We start from the raw sequence: 15,955 nt of genomic DNA, 5'->3' as shown, positions 1-15,955 counted from the left end.
TCCGAGAAAAACTGGCACTAGTATTTTTTGGGCAAAAGCTTAGTATCCAAGCCTTCCCGCCAATACCTGGTTACACAGCTTCATCTCGTGTTCGAAAAAACGCCAAGAAATGAAATTTATTGTTTTTATTTTTATTCAAAGAATTCTCAGTTCTAATGATCAGCTGGTGTGTGATAATAGGAATATTATGAAGGCTCTTTAGTAGTACGACTGGATCCAACGAGACCGAGAGAAATAATAGATGCAAAGCTTCCATCAACTGAACGAACACTGATCAATGGTAGCATTTAAAAAATGCATGACTTAAAATTTTCGTAAATTGTATAGTTTTTTGGCGATTGTTATATGATTTAGTGATTTGAAACTACGATGGAAGGAAGCAGCGACACCGTTGAAGGCAAAAGCATTGAGGAATTACTGTTGAAAAGCAGAGAAGACGATGGGATTGACTCCAAGTCCAATGAGCAGGACGAGGACAGCGTGGGGGATTCAGACGTTGAAATTGATGACGATTTGAATGAAGACTTGGAGAGTGTTGAAGGAGACGATGAAATCGAGGAAGAAGAATGCGCAGAAAATGAAAACATTGATGTAGAAACTACTGAAGCAACAACCAGTAGTAAAGGCAAAAAAATGGTGAAAAATATCAGTGGGAAGAAAAGAAAGAGGAAAAGAAAGGACAACACAAAGAGAAGGGATATTCGAAAAATTTTGGACGAATCACAGTTGGAGAAAGAAACCCTCCATGCACAATTGGAAGAAAAGGAGAGATTAAGGAGACTTGAATTGCAAAAAAGTCTGGCTACTGAAATGAGTCCTGCTTTAACTAAAGATGCACAGGACAACTTGGTGTCCACTGAAAATGCAAATGAGCCTTCAAGATCAATTTCTCCAATGGTGGTTGACTTTCGTCAAAAATCCAAACAACACTCCCATGTCATTGTAATTGACAGTGATGACGATAACTCAGGTGGTGTTCAAAAACAGCAAGAAATTGAAATTATCAGTTCTGATTCTGTTAGCTCGTCATCAGAAAGTGATACAGATAATAGCGATATTGATGAGAATAATGTTGGCATGCATTCAGATGACACCTATAATGTGCCAAATTCTGACGGCAATGTGGAAGTCAATATTAACCACCCTCTTTATGAAGATGACATTTATTTAGCACCACAGATTGCGAAGCACGTCAAGCCTCATCAGGTTTGTATTGTTCTGTAGAAAATTCCATTTCCCACAGATTGCAATTAGATTTTTTTTAAATATAGGATAGAACATACAAAACCTATAAAGACTAAAAAATAATGTCTAGCCAGAATACTCCATTTTACAGTTCCATTTTACAGTTCCATTCCATGAATAATAGTTCCAAGCCGAGGCTGGATTTGCCACACATGATATAAAGTATAGTTTTGCTATGTGCGGCAACTCCAGCCTTGACTATTATTTGTGGTCACTGAACGGAACTGTAAAAAGGAGTGTTGGAACTTGTCCAGTCAAATTTTGCCTTGCAATGGAATTTTCTAGAAATTTCTGGGGCTCTACCACAAGTTGTTTATCATGATACCATGTATAGTGTTGTTCGTACCCAGCTAGACCACAATGTATCTTGTCTATTGAACTCATAGATTAATATCCATAGAGTTGACAAGACAGTTCTTGAAAATATTCAACCTTTGCATATGAACAGTATGTTTGTACCAAAGTTAGGCTGAATGCACCATGTTTATTATTCCTATTAATGTCCCTCAATGGACCCTTCTCAAATTTATCTTGAAATCAAGGCTAACACAGAAATACAAAAGGAATACTGCCACCTGGTTAGCTCAGTTGGTAAGAGCGTCGGTCTGTTGTGCGGAAGGTTGTGGTTCAATCCTCGGCAGAAACAACACTCAGGGTCTTAAAATAACTGAGGAGAAGGTGCTGCCTTTGTAATTATATCTGCAAATGGTTAGACCTTCAAGTCTTCTTGGACAAAGACTTAGAACTGTAGGCCCCATCTGTCTTCACTATGTAACTGAAGATGCTGGTGATGACCATCTTCAGTGCTAACCGGCTGCCTTATCAATTGGGCTGTAAGGCCTGTTAGGTACCAAGCCGTCCACCCAGGAGTGGTAAACGCATTAGAATACCACAAATTCCTTTGAAGAAAGTCAAATTTCTTTTGTGTTTTTATGTAAGCCTCACATCCACAATAATATTCTGAGAAGGGTCCATTGCTTTTGTGATTATACATGTAGGTATTCCACTTTATATAACATTATGACCTCAACCCTAATATATTTAATACCGTACATCTGAATCTATTCTCATTGGTTTTCCACAGATAGGAGGAATAAGATTTCTGTATGATAATTTAGTGGAGACCCTTGCACGATATAAAGTTAGTTCAGGCTTTGGATGCATCCTTGCACACTCAATGGGCCTTGGTAAAACACTTCAAGTCATAGCATTTGTAGACATTTTCTTACAGCATACTCCAGCAAAGAAAGTATTATGTGTAGTGCCAATAAACACAATCCAGAACTGGTTGGTTGAGTTTAACATGTGGCTTCCCCCAAAACCTGAAATTGTTGACCAAGAGAACAAAAACTCAGAATCTGAGGACAGCACGAATGAAATAAGATATCGTAATTTCACTGTGTATCAACTTGCCGACAACAATAAAACTACAATAGCAAGAGCCAAGATAATAGGCGAGTGGAATCAAAATGGTGGGGTGTTGTTAATTGGCTATGAGTTGTATAGAATATTGGCCATGTCCACACCCTGTATGGCGAGTAATAAATGTGCACCACCAAAGAGAAAGAAGTCCAATACTTCATCTTCAGGAGGGAATCAAGAACCTGAAGTGATTGACTTGGAAGAGGAGGAGAAGAACATGGACTTCTTGATAGGTAGGAAAGAGTAAACCGACAAAGGGGATATCAAGCTTGATATCATGCACATAAGAAGTGTGCCACTTTTTTCATCTCAATCAATCAATCACTTTTTATTCACACACAATATTTACAATTTTTTGTTTACAATACTAGTTTAGAAAATATATTTAACAAGGAAAAAATATGGAAAAAATAAATAATGTGTGTGTGGTTGTTGAAGTAGTCAAGAACTTTTGAGCCAACAACCACATCTTGTGGGAGGATTTATAGAATACTTTTTAGCCATCAAATTTTAATGCATGTAGGTCACTCGTGAATAACCCTTCAGAAAATGTGTGTGTACATCCAATAAATTACAAGTTTTTTTGTGTGAACAAAAGACGAGCCCAAAAAAACTAGCAAAAAACTAAATGTTACGAAATGTCATCAAATAGTTTTCAACTTTGTTAACTTAGCAGCCTCCTCTACCCTTGGGTTTTCTGACAAATCTTTTTTACCATAAAATTGTTTCTGACTAACATGTAAGTGTTGCATTGTTCTCAAGGTATACAAAATGCTTTGTGCAAACCTGGACCTGATTTGGTGATCTGTGATGAAGGGCACCGCATCAAGAATAACCAAAGTAATATTTCACAGGCTCTAAAGAAAGTCAAGACCAGGTACGTTAAAGAGGTTTTGTTGTTGTTGTTATTATTATTATTATTATTTTATTATTATTATTATTATTATTATTATTATTATTAAAACTGAATCCTTATTCTTTTTATCATCTTTATCACCATCATCACTGTTGTCACCATCACTATTGTAAACGTTATCATCATCATCATCACAACCACAAACACTACCACCACCACCACCATCAACATTTTTATCACCATCATTGCCATCACCCAGGGTTTTCAATAGAAGCCAGCAACCGGCAGATTCCGCCGTCTACTCTTGCTAATTCAGCCGCCTACTTAGCCACTTCCCAATGTAATTGTAAATTTTGATTAAAGTTCTTTAAAGTTCGATAAAATAAATTTTAACCCAATCTTTGTTGCTGTACTACGAAAACTGCAATGCAATCGAAACTACGACTTGTCTGCCATCTTGAATTTTTGTGAGAAGAGTGAGACTAGTGACAAGTATGCCTCAATTACATGCTCCAGTGATTTCCGGTTTGCCGCCTATTTTAATTTCATAACCGCCTACCAAAAATTTTATTGAAAACCCTGATTACCATCACTTCCTCATTCTCATCATCATCATCATCCTAATCATTGTCATCTTCATTAAAACCTCATTGTCCTATAGCATGAACCATTTCAAACAATTCCTGGACAGGACGTCAGGAAAGGGAAGGCATGAGCACCAGACAGGCCCCCCATTTTTAGGGAAATCAAGGGCTAAAAATAAGGGCTTTACATCATGACTGAACGCTTCATCCTGACCAACAAAAGGCATTTTCCTGGACAAGTGTCAAATTTGGCCAGACTTTTTTAATAATATACCCATTAGTTGTATCCCTGATATGTGATGCACAGCTACATAAGAAATATCAACTTACTTTATAATTTATTTCCAACTCATGTGAAACTTCTCTTCCACATGTCAAAAGTTTCCAACAAAATTTTCCTTTTTTGTGTGCAGGCGGCGAGTAGTCCTTACTGGCTACCCACTTCAAAATAACTTGATAGAATACTGGTGCATGGTGGATTTTGTCCGGCCAAATTTTCTTGGCACAAGACAGGAGTTTTCAAACATGTTTGAGAGACCTATTTTAAATGGACAGTGTTCTGACAGTACACCATCGGTAAGAAAATATATATTTTACAATTACTTCACAAGGACTACCACTGGCCATTTGTCTGAAATAATTTGTTCTTTACGTTTGTTATTTTTATCAGGATGTCAGATTAATGAGATACAGAGCTCATGTACTTCACAGCCTCTTGGAAGGATTTGTTCAAAGGTACAATTATATGATATTAATTGCTAGTCAGGGCCCAGTTGTTCAAAGCCCGATTAGTGCTTATCCTAGGTTAACTCTAATAAGACCTATAGAGTTAATCCTGGACTAGCGCTAATCCAGCTTTGAACAACCCGGCCCAGAATATTAGTATTATCTGATTGCATTGCTTATTGGTAAACATGCAGTCGACTAAAGTCATGGTGTATTTCATGTTTTTTTCAACCAGCTTGTCCTTAAGTTAATATGGAAATGGGTCTTAGACCTGTAAGGCTTTCAGTCCACCTCAAAGTGATGAAATTGGATAAATATAAAATAAATACAGTGGAACCCCGTTAATAAGGACACCGTTGGGACGGACAAAACTGTCCTTATTAGCGGGGTGTCCCTATTAACCGAGGTGTCAGAAAAACAGCTGAAAACACATTTTTGACCATTTATTTTTACTGTACTGTAAAGCTTGAACTACAATGTTCAGTATAACAGCCTAAACTGGAACAAAAAGTGCATGACCGTACAAGAACTACATTCGCATTTACTGCACTGCATTGTACAATTTTATTTTAAGTTGATTTCTGGAAAATAACAGTGCAATGGTATTGCGAGCTTTGTCTATTTCATTATGCTGTAATAGGAAACTATACTGCAATGATCAGTGTGTGGTCCGTTGATATGAAAAAACTGACAATATAATCCGTATTAAGCTCATTATATCAATAAACAAATAAAGTAAAGACGTCTTCAAATTTCAAGTGTCCTTAATGCGGGGTTGATTTTGTATGGAAACTGTTATTCAGGTCCTAGAAATGTGTCCTTTGTACTTATTAACGGGTGTCCTTATAAAGCGGGTTAATTTAACAGAAAATGTATGGAGCTTTCGTTGGGACTTTGAAACCTGTCCTTAATAGCGGGGTGTCCTTATTAAGCGGGTGTCCTTAGATTGGGGTTCCACTGTATAAATGTTCAGAGCTTCACATCCAACTCTTTAAATTCAAATTAAAGGAACTCGATTGGCAATCAATTTTTTTCATACTGATTACTTTACATTATTTATCAATTTTAGGAGAAGTCAGTCGGTGCTAAAGAAGTGTCTGCCTTTCAAGGAAGAGCACATCATCCTGGTCAAACTGTCGCCAATACAGTCACAGCTCTATAACTCCTATATCAAGTTTCTTCTTGACTCAGTAGGGCACCTGAACCCTATCAAAGGATTTCACACATGCACAAAGGTAAATGAATTCCCTTGCTCTTGTTATTGTATTTTCAGAAGATAGTACCATCGGTACCTCACTAGTGACCCCCATCCACGTGGAAGGTATGTATAGGGGGGTAGGGTCAAATGACGCCCCCAGGCCCTCCCCCCATCACCCTTAAATGAGATGTGGGGTTGAGGAAGAGGTACCTTAAAAGATGTTATCTCCCACCTCCCTGAATGGAAAGTTGAACATTTGTGTTTTAACAAGTTTGTAATAAAAAATATATATATGTATAATCTCCTATTTAGCATGTGGCTGTGTGAATAAACTATTCTATCCTATCCTATCCTATCCTATCCTATCCTATCCTATCCTATCCTATCCTATCCTCAACCCCACCCCTAAAACAGAGTAAATAATGATTGATGCTTCCTACCACATTACTGGTATACACACCTCTCCTTTGAGCATTGGGAGGACAATGATTTCACACCACATTTGGCCCCCCCCCCCTCCCCCTTTTGTGAAGAATTACCTAGAGCATGACATCACAGACTCTTCTACTCTTCAGCAATTCCAATCTCTTACATGGTTCTGAAACTAGGTACAAATGCTTGATAAGGTATTAAAAGATGTTTAATATTTAATATATTTGTTTTGTTTGTTTGATAGATTTGGAATCATCCTGATGTGTTCTTTGCTAACCTTGAACCAAAGAAATATGGAATGAGGAATGAATCACCATTGGTAAGGACTGTGCACGTTTTCCTTGCAGTAGGAAACTAAAATAAGAGGGAACTAAAAAGTAAAAGAGGGTGGTTTCCCCGCCTAATGTGCCACCTCTCTACACTCTGACCAAGGTTTAAGTGACTGGACTTGCCATCATATGTGACCAGACTTTTTATGGATCCATTCAATGGCGTTGGGATGTAGAATTAAATAAATAAAGATTTTGAAATTTTGAACACAACATGAAAAAATTATTAACCTAACTTTTGGCCAATGCTTTTGTTTTTTGATGTTAATTCATTCAAACAACTCCCCTGGAAGCTTATTCTTTACATGAATACGAATAAGTTCAGAGTATACCCGAGGTAGTTAAAGGCTTCCCAATCTTGCTTGAGACTATATGCAACTGGAGTTATTTGTGGGTTATCTTCCTCATTTAATTTTTTTTTCTTTGCCCTCAGATTTCCTCAATCTGCAAAATTCCAAATCTCTTGGTTCTCACCTAGACTGTAGCCTAAGTGCAGCCGAACTAACTAACTGTAGAGAAAAGTGTGGCTGCACGCAGGCTACTAGACTGGAGTCTGACATTTATATTTTCACACTCACACTGATCATCAAACACATGTATGCTTCTTCAACACACACAACTCCATGTGGCAGGTTAACTTGTGTTTTGCATTCCAACCATCAAATTTACGGCAGAGTTTGTGAATGTTTAATCAATGGAAGTCAAAAACCATCTGCAGACACCTAAAGGTGTGGAGCCTAGTCACAGAAACAAACCAAAGAAATATGTAAAAAGCTCCAAATAAACTAACAAACTTTATTGATGTTTTTTTGTATGTAGACATTGCTGGACAATGACACAGAGGATGGGACATCTCAGGAGGTTAATTCAAACATGGATCCTGCTTTGATGTTTTCAGTCTTACCTCCACAAGTACTGCAACAAGACCCTTACTCTACGACAAAACCTACACCTGTTGGTCTTGCTTGGGTATGTAATAGAATGGTTAAAATTAACCATGAGAATGTTACAATGATTATAGCATCCTCTGGAGGAACCTGCAAATCAGAGGCCATCTTCATTAAGCTGTGCATCATTTTCATACATTCAAAGGAAATTATACTCACGCAATTATTGATCTTGACTCTTGTTAACTACCACAAACATGGCCATAATGGCATGACATGCAAACAAAGAATTCAGTCATCAACTCTGCAGAGTTCTCTTTGAGGCAAACATTAAGATACATTATTTTCAATCCTTTAGGCTAAAGATATAATGAAAGATTATCAGCCATTCATAGAAGAACAAGGGGGAAAGATAGTCATCTTGATGGAAATCCTTGAGGAGAGTTTGAGTCTTGGAGAAAAAGTGCTTGTTTTTAGGTAACATTCATATGAATTGTCACATAGAAGATCGACCCCTTGCAGCACTTTGGAATGCAGCTCAATTTGGAGGACATAACAATAGGCTTCCAATTCTCAGGAGATTGAAATTCCTTTGTATGCAAGGGGTCTATTCAAACCAATACAATAAATTAGCGCTTAATAGTATCATTTTGCACCCCTGGATGACTAATCTTTCATGCTATCTGTTTCAGTCAAAGTTTATCCACTCTTTGTATTATTGAAGACTTCTTGTCTAAACGAGACATTCCACACTTCCCTGGAAGAAACACACAAGATGATCCAACCAAATGGGCAAAAAACAAGAGTTATTTCAGTGAGTAACACAATTTTCATCATTCATTTGTTTGCTTGCTCCCTCCCTCCCTCCCTCCCTTCCTCCCTCCCTTCCTTCTTTCCTTCCTTCCTTCCTCCTTCCTCCTTCTTCCTTCCTCCCTTCCTTCCTTCTTTCCTTCCTTCCTTCCTCCTTCCTCCTTCTTCCTTCCTTCCTTCCTTCCTTCCTTCCTTCCTTCCTTCCTTCCTTCCTCCCTTGTTTCCTTACAGTACCATATATTTTATATATTTCATAAAAATATAGAAAATAGTTCCCAGCTTCATGCATTCATATTGCCTAGTGTTCCTGAACTATAGTATCCCTTACTTGTCTGTAGGGCTTGATGGCAGCACTCCATCTCAGGAGAGAGATCGCCTCATCACTGCATTCAATTCACCAGATAACGCCGACGTACTGTTGTTCATGCTATCCACAAGGTATGTTGACCAACTAAAGCATATCTCTTTTTAGCCTGAAACCATTGATTACACATCATTCTTATCTCTGGAGAAAGCAGGAGAAATGATTGTAAAAATTTTGTGCATGTCTTCGTATGGGCATGCTGCTATGTTGGTTCGGTATATAGAAATGACCAAGACCAAAATAATATTATATTTTAGGGAAGTCATCCAACACGGTCGATATGACGTCAGACGAGAATTCAGTAAAACATTCGTGGCCAAGCGTTGCCGATTGACCAGAAAACGACCATGCTCTCAAAATCTTTTTTTTAAATAACTTAAACTAAATAACTGTAGCTATTAATAATTTTACCTAATAATCCATGCATCTTTCAATAGGGCAGGCTGCCTAGGGGTTAATCTCATCGGAGCAAGCCGTGTAGTAGTGTTTGATGCCTCATGGAATCCTTGTCATGATGTACAAGCTGTATGCAGGTAAATCACACCACACTACATAACTGAATTATGTCATGTTCGGGGAGTAAAACTTGGGCTACCTGTGGTGGGATCTTGTCAGAGATGGATCTAGTTTGGGCTACCTGTGGTATAATCCAACAGACCGTTTTCTCAAGGTTGCGTGCGCATCCAACTTGACGGGTCGCAAAACCGAAAAACGCAAATTCAGTAAAATTGAGAAGACAGTTTGATATTAAAAGAGAAGAATAATTGATTTTATGAACTCTTATCGAAAAAATTTCATAGCAATGCATGATAATACTCATGTTCTGGTATCTTGGCCCGTCAAGTACGCTAAATTTGGATGCACATGCAACCTTGAGAAAACGGTCTACTTGGAGTTGTTAAAAGCAGATTTGGATCTAGAGTTATCCCATCGTGCATTGCTGAAATTAATTTATAAAGAAATTTTAAAAAAATCGATTGTACTTTAATATAGTATATATATCACCCTTTAACAATATCTACTTTCTGAATTGCTCAAGAAGTTAAGAGATACTCGTCAATATACTGGAGTACCTTGAAGTACTTTTAGGTTCAGTACAGATCCTACAACTGAATACTTTTATTTTACAAATTAGTTACTCGTCAAAATACTGGAGTACCTAGGAATACTTTCAGGTTCAGTACCGATCCTACAACTGGCTACTCTTATTTTACAAATTAGTTCGGAAATATCTTCATTAAATCAGTGCTAAAACAAAACCTTAGTATTGGTATTAGTAGTAGTAGCAGAAGTATCTTTAGAAAAAGACGCACATAAAGCGGTTGAAACCAAAGAAAACAATAAGCTCGCAAGGCGGACACTTGGGATAGCCCTGGATCCTCCTCTGTGTAAAGAGTATCCTTCCTGTGACCTATTGTCCCTTAATCTGTATTTATTTTACTAAGGGTGTATCGTTACGGCCAGAAGAAACCATCACATATTTACAGACTCGTTAGTACTGGAACAATGGAGAAGAAGATTTACGACAGACAAGTGTCTAAACAAGGCGTTGCAAGTAATAATACATCTTACATCTGAATAAAATTCCTTTAAAAATGTCGCAACTTAGTGTAAACATGTCTAACTTTCTAGACATTATTCTGGAAGGCTGTCACACAAAGATGTCAGAAGCACTGCAAGGATGAAGTCTGAACTTGGAGGCTTTTATGGACGCTTCCTTTAAAACTGTCTAAATGTTTTCAAGATTCTGTAAACGGAAATATTCTTGCGGATATCAAAGTCTTAATTAAGAAGAACAGATTAAATGACAATTCAGTCCACCGTCTTTAAAGTAACCCACACAAACCCTGTGATTTCGAATTTGAGCTCTTTTCTATGCATGGGAGAAAAATTACATCTGTTCGTCCGTCTCGTCCGTCCATCTATCTATCAATTCGCCCATTCATTCATCCATCCTCTTTGTTCGTTCATTCATTCGTGCATTCATTCATTCATCTATCCATCCATACATCCATTCATTCATTCATTCTTAGTTTCATTCATTCATTCATTCTTAGTTTCATTCATTCATTCATCCATTCATTCATTCATTCATTTGTCCATTCATTCATTCTTCCTTTTATTCATATTCATATTATTTATGTGTTTATTCTTTTATTCTTTCTTTCATTTAGTCCTTCATTTGTTCGATCAAGACTATTCTTTTAAATCCTTTCTTTACCTTCCATTACCATATTTTCATTTCATGATACGATGTTCTAAACCTTGGAGTAATCTCTTGCGCATTAAAAATCAAGATTCTTTGACTATTTTCAAGATTATATTCATTTGTTATTATTATTTTTCTTCTCAATTCCAGATCGAGTTGTAGATGAGCTCAATCCCGAAGCCAACTTTACCAAACAAGAAATAATGTCATTGATTTGTGATAAGGTAAATATAATAAACATGGATATTTCGAATCTCTTTTCTCTCTTTTTAATACACCTTCAGCCCCACTTCCCTGAATGCTGCAATTAACACCTAAACACACCAAGATATTTATAACGCTCTTTTGGCACTCATTTTCAACTTTAAATTTATTTCCTTAAAGATCGCGATTATTTTCCTGAAATCTTAGTTCATAAAGCCGTGAAATTCCGCAAGTGTTTGAGATCTCTGGGTCGGTTTCTAGTGAATTAGAAGCGGCATAAAAAAGATATGTTTTGGTTGATTAATTGGCTCTGGTGTAAACCATTTAAGTGTCGTACTGACGTAATTCCAGTGTGAAACGGTCTGGAGTCAACACGCCGCTTTCCCAAGTCTCTTTATCTCCGCTAAGGTTATTAGCAAACGATCTTGTTTTAGTTATCTCATCCTATCCAATCTTCAACTTTACTTACACAGGAACCAGATGTCCAGGCAGAGGATGTCGCATCCGCTGCAAACAAGTTTTCTGATCTAGTTTTAAAGCGAATCTGCAGGAACTGTTCTAATTGGTTATCCAAGGTGAGTAGGGAATGAAAGAAAATCGTTGTCATTTCATATCTGCAATTGTTTCGACCCGTTGGTCTGTGCTTAAAGGATAGATTTTTTAAGTCTTCGCCTGAGAAGAAGAAAATGAGCGAATAGAATGACTTGAGATTAGTTTTCACCCACGCTTAATCTTCTTTTATTTCCCCGTTTTTATCACCCACAAACCCTAAATTTAGCTTATCTTACTCCTTCAGTTAATTCTTATCCTTTCTTATTCACAGGTCCCCTTCAAGCATGAATCACTCCTAGTCGATAAGAAAGAATTAAAGCTCACGAAAAGGGAGAAGCGAGAAGCGAAAAAAGGTCCTTAAAATCTTATTAAGTATATATAAGTTTTGCTGGGTGATTTTTTGTCATTTACTTTGGCATTAATGAATTCCACAGGGTCGAAGGCCCAGCTTGAGGCGCTGAGCTAGAAAACATATAAATCCTGTGAAGTGTATATAGTTTTTATTTTAAGTGAGACAAAAATTGTGAGTAGGTCATCAATAGTTTCTTAAGAACTCAAACAGGGACATAATAAGTGGTCGTATATATATATAACGTTGATAGAGTGGGCTGTGATTATTCATAATTCGGCTAAGTGTGGGTAAGTCCAGTGACAGTTTTCTAGTTCCGTGATCCCCAACAGCGTAACTGTTTTCCGTTCGCGTTCTGATTGGCTCTTTCTTACAAGTTTGCTGATTGGCTATAACTACCTTTCTCAGTCCCCACTCAAAGACTTAAAACCTGGGGTTTATTCCTTGTTATCAGAGTCAAAGTCGGGCTGCACGTAAACAAGGGTAAGGCAAGTGCGTCATATCTCGGGAGATAATAATATTCCAACTGAGAAGCACCTGTTTTCCCTTTTGCTGTGATAATTATACCAAATCCTAAGAATTTTTGAACCTGTATTGGAGGGATTGCCTACAACGACATTATTTCCGGTTTTACGAACTAAGTGTGATAAACAAATGCCAAACGTTTATCTTGGCGGGCATTGTTTGCCCGTCATTTGAGGCCCATATGAGGCACTTAAGATGTGTTAAAAGCAGTAAACAAATGCCAATCGTCTCTCTTTATGTCGGGTGACTTGCATTACTTGCCCGTCATTTTATCATTCTTGACCTTTTTTAACACCTTGGACAATTATTCACATGACTCTATCATTGCGAGCTCACCGTTCGTCTCGCTTCGATGCAAAGGCACGGCTACCTTTCAAGATGGCGCAGAGAACTGTGAAGGGGGCTATTGTTATTAATTCTACCATTGCAGAAATCCAAGGGTCGGTTTCAATCACAGCTTGAGCTACAGCATGAAAGAGCAAAATGATCCACCCGATGGCATCCCATTGACATTCATATTTGTTTGATGTCTCGTAGGTTATGAGAGAGAGAAGAACATGGCACAGCAAGGAGGTCGGTACAACTACAATCCAACAGAACCAAAAAGGTAAAACAATAGGATAGCAAGGGTCCTCTCCTCTCTCCTCTCTCCTCTCTCCTCTCTCCTCTCTCCATACCGGGATATCTGACTTATTTTACGAAACTTGAGTGTAATGTTTTCCCATTTCAAACAACGTGTCATGTTCTTGAGAATGAGATTTGTTTTGAGTTGTATCCATATTCATGTGTCTTATAAGCAACGTTAAACGAAGAAACAATGCTCTAGGGAATGACATGTGGTCTCAGTGGAATGGAAAAATATTACACTCCAAGGTACAGAGGTCTATAGACCCCTTGCATGTGACGTCAAAGCAGCCCGATTTGGAGGACAAAAAAATTCTTTTTAATCTCCTGAGAACATTGGAAACCTATTATTATTTCCTCCAAATTGATTTGCATTCTGGGATGTTGCAAGGGGTCTGTTTTGTCAAACCTCTAATGCGAGGGGAATGTTTTTCAGGATCCCACCAGCAGTTCCACCTCTGGGTAATATAATCAGACCTGTCGCAGCTGCCTACCCAATGCAGTCAGCCCAGCCAACTGTTATGACGTCCATCACTCAGAGAACTCAGTCCCAAGCCTTCGCATTTAACCTACCACAGGTTTCCATGGGATCAAATCAGTATCGTTTCGCTTCTCTCAATCATAATGGTTCCACAAATCCAATCCAGTTACGGGCACTCTTGCCAAGTATGGGAATCAGCAGGTCGGCGAATCCGTCTCTAAGGATGCCAATCAATCCTGTTGCCATGTCAACGAGCGTGACCAATTCACTTGGATCTCCGCTCATTTTCCCCTCACAAGCGGCGATTTTGGCCAACGCAAACCAACAAATTATGCAAGCTGGGACGAACTTTGCCTCAAATCTTGTGTCTAGTTTGCCTGGGAATCTTACCAATGGCAATATCATGTCAAAGACGAGTGTGGGTTGTGGACTCCCCTTGGTGTCATCTGGTCAAACAAGGCCTCGAACCAATGACGTAGTGACTATAGATTTAGACGATGTACCGTCCCCCCCGGAATACGTTGAATCTCAAAACGATACGACGAACAAACTACAAGGACAGGAACATCGCAAGGACAATACTCGTGCGAAACAGACCAGCAGCACTGCAGAGTCGCTAAAAAGTTGTGAATCAGAATCGATGGCATTCGACCAGCAACCATTCGTATCCATGGAAACTTCTGATAAAATCCTTGCGAACCACGTGAATACTTCAACATTTGCTTCCATGGCAACAGAGAATGTGGTTAATGCCGGCTACTCAAGTGAACCTGTTGCCATGGGGACAGGCGTAGCAAGAGGTGATGACGCGTACACGTCAATGAATGAGTTACTAGGCAACGGCCTGCAGTCCCCTGCCAGGCCTGAAAGTAGTTCAACTACAGGATTTACAGATTCACAGCTGACTCTCGCTGTCCTACAAAATCTACTGAACGCACGAGGTGGACTGGATGCTAGTGCCAGTTCTCCCGAAGAATCCACGCCGGACAATTCTTCGTCAAGTACATCCCAGTTGTAACACCAAACGAAAATATTCAATTGGTGTAATTGCTTGTAGATAAGGACAGGACTTCAATCATTTTTTTTTTTTCTGAATATTTTTGATTAAGAAGACGAAAGACCATTCTGATTTGAAGTGTTCAAATTGGTTTAATTTTTAATTCGAAAGAATAATTGAGTTGTATCTATGTGGACACTCTTCTGTGTTCAATGAAAATATTTTTTAATTTAGATAGGACCGCTCTTGAGTCTTAATAAAACGCAAATAACAGAGAAACTTGGTACAATTGTAACGCTGTTTTTTTGTCGGATTAGATTTTTTATTTCCACCATTACTTCTCCTGATTCCCTTCGACAAACCCTGAAACAACCTCTTGGCTGATCAAAGTCAGGGCACGGCTAACTCACAGACCGAACCCTGAAACAACCTCTACGCTGATCTAAGTCGGGGCACAGCTAACTCACAGACCAAATCCCGAAACAACCTCTGGGCTGATCTAAGTCAGGGCATGGATAACATGCGTCTTTTGTTACACTGACTGGCGTCCTAGTGAGAGCCAGACTTAATATTTACCGCCTTCAGCAAAGCATCGGCGCAAAAAAAAAGCACCATCATATATTATAGGATCATGTCCATGATGAATAAGTCGATCATGAGACACTAGCGGTTTCATTAATTTTGAAATCGATTCGATTCCGCAAACCACGGTTTCGAATCAGCGAGCCTGCATTCACTATTACGTATCACTTTGGCCATAATTTAGATAATTTTGGATCAAGATTTTGCCCAACACTGAAACACAACTAAAAGAAATAGTTGGTTATAAGTTAATTTCTTCAGATGACGTTTAAAAGTTTCAATATCTAGATTTAACTTTCGCGAAGTTCAAGAGGGAGCTTGGGAGCAACAGAATTAACAATCTGACACACAGTCTCCAAATATTGCTTTAGTTTTAATGGACTATTTCGAAGGACGCGGCAGCCGTCTTGGATCACAAGGCGAGATGAATTAAAATTGAAAAAAAAATTCACAGTTTCACAACTGAGGAAATTTCTCCAATGATCATGGGGTCGCGTCATTTCAGCATCGTTTTTTGTTTGTTTTTTTAAGCCCCCTTGGCGACCCAGAATGCCTTGCGGTTCAAGATGGCCACCACAT

At 38.4% G+C, this 15,955-nt stretch overlaps 1 protein-coding gene across 1 annotated transcript; it reads left to right on the top strand.

The window, feature by feature from the left end:
- The first annotated feature begins 82 nt into the window (after positions 1 to 82).
- LOC116295684 (helicase ARIP4) lies at positions 83 to 15,073 on the top strand. The gene is made up of 18 exons (XM_031703588.2): positions 83 to 1,206; positions 2,330 to 2,900; positions 3,430 to 3,544; positions 4,521 to 4,683; positions 4,778 to 4,842; positions 5,903 to 6,068; positions 6,708 to 6,782; positions 7,612 to 7,761; positions 8,038 to 8,156; positions 8,372 to 8,493; positions 8,828 to 8,927; positions 9,291 to 9,386; positions 10,299 to 10,408; positions 11,213 to 11,286; positions 11,740 to 11,841; positions 12,090 to 12,171; positions 13,230 to 13,299; positions 13,753 to 15,073. Exons 1-18 carry the CDS (start codon positions 370 to 372, stop codon positions 14,813 to 14,815), a joined length of 4,080 nt encoding a protein of 1,359 aa, XP_031559448.2. The 5' UTR covers positions 83 to 369; the 3' UTR covers positions 14,816 to 15,073.
- The last annotated feature ends 882 nt before the right edge of the window (positions 15,074 to 15,955 follow it).

Source organism: Actinia tenebrosa, unplaced genomic scaffold (genome assembly GCF_029948245.1).
Source record: "Actinia tenebrosa isolate PJP-AT-01 unplaced genomic scaffold, QUT_ActTen_1.0 PGA_scaffold3__52_contigs__length_22856419, whole genome shotgun sequence".
NCBI lineage: Eukaryota > Metazoa > Cnidaria > Anthozoa > Actiniaria > Actiniidae > Actinia > Actinia tenebrosa.
The sequence above is the reverse complement of the archived record's forward strand: the minus strand, read 5'-3'. Positions and strand labels throughout refer to the sequence as shown.

Coding starts and splice junctions, on each gene's coding strand:
- LOC116295684 (XM_031703588.2), top strand. CDS start 370: ATGGAAGGAAGCAGCGACACCGTTGAAGGCAAAAGCATTGAGGAATTA. Junction 2,901..3,429: donor GAACATGGACTTCTTGATAG/GTAGGAAAGAGT, acceptor ATTGTTCTCAAG/GTATACAAAATGCTTTGTGC. Junction 8,157..8,371: donor GAAAAAGTGCTTGTTTTTAG/GTAACATTCATA, acceptor TATCTGTTTCAG/TCAAAGTTTATCCACTCTTT.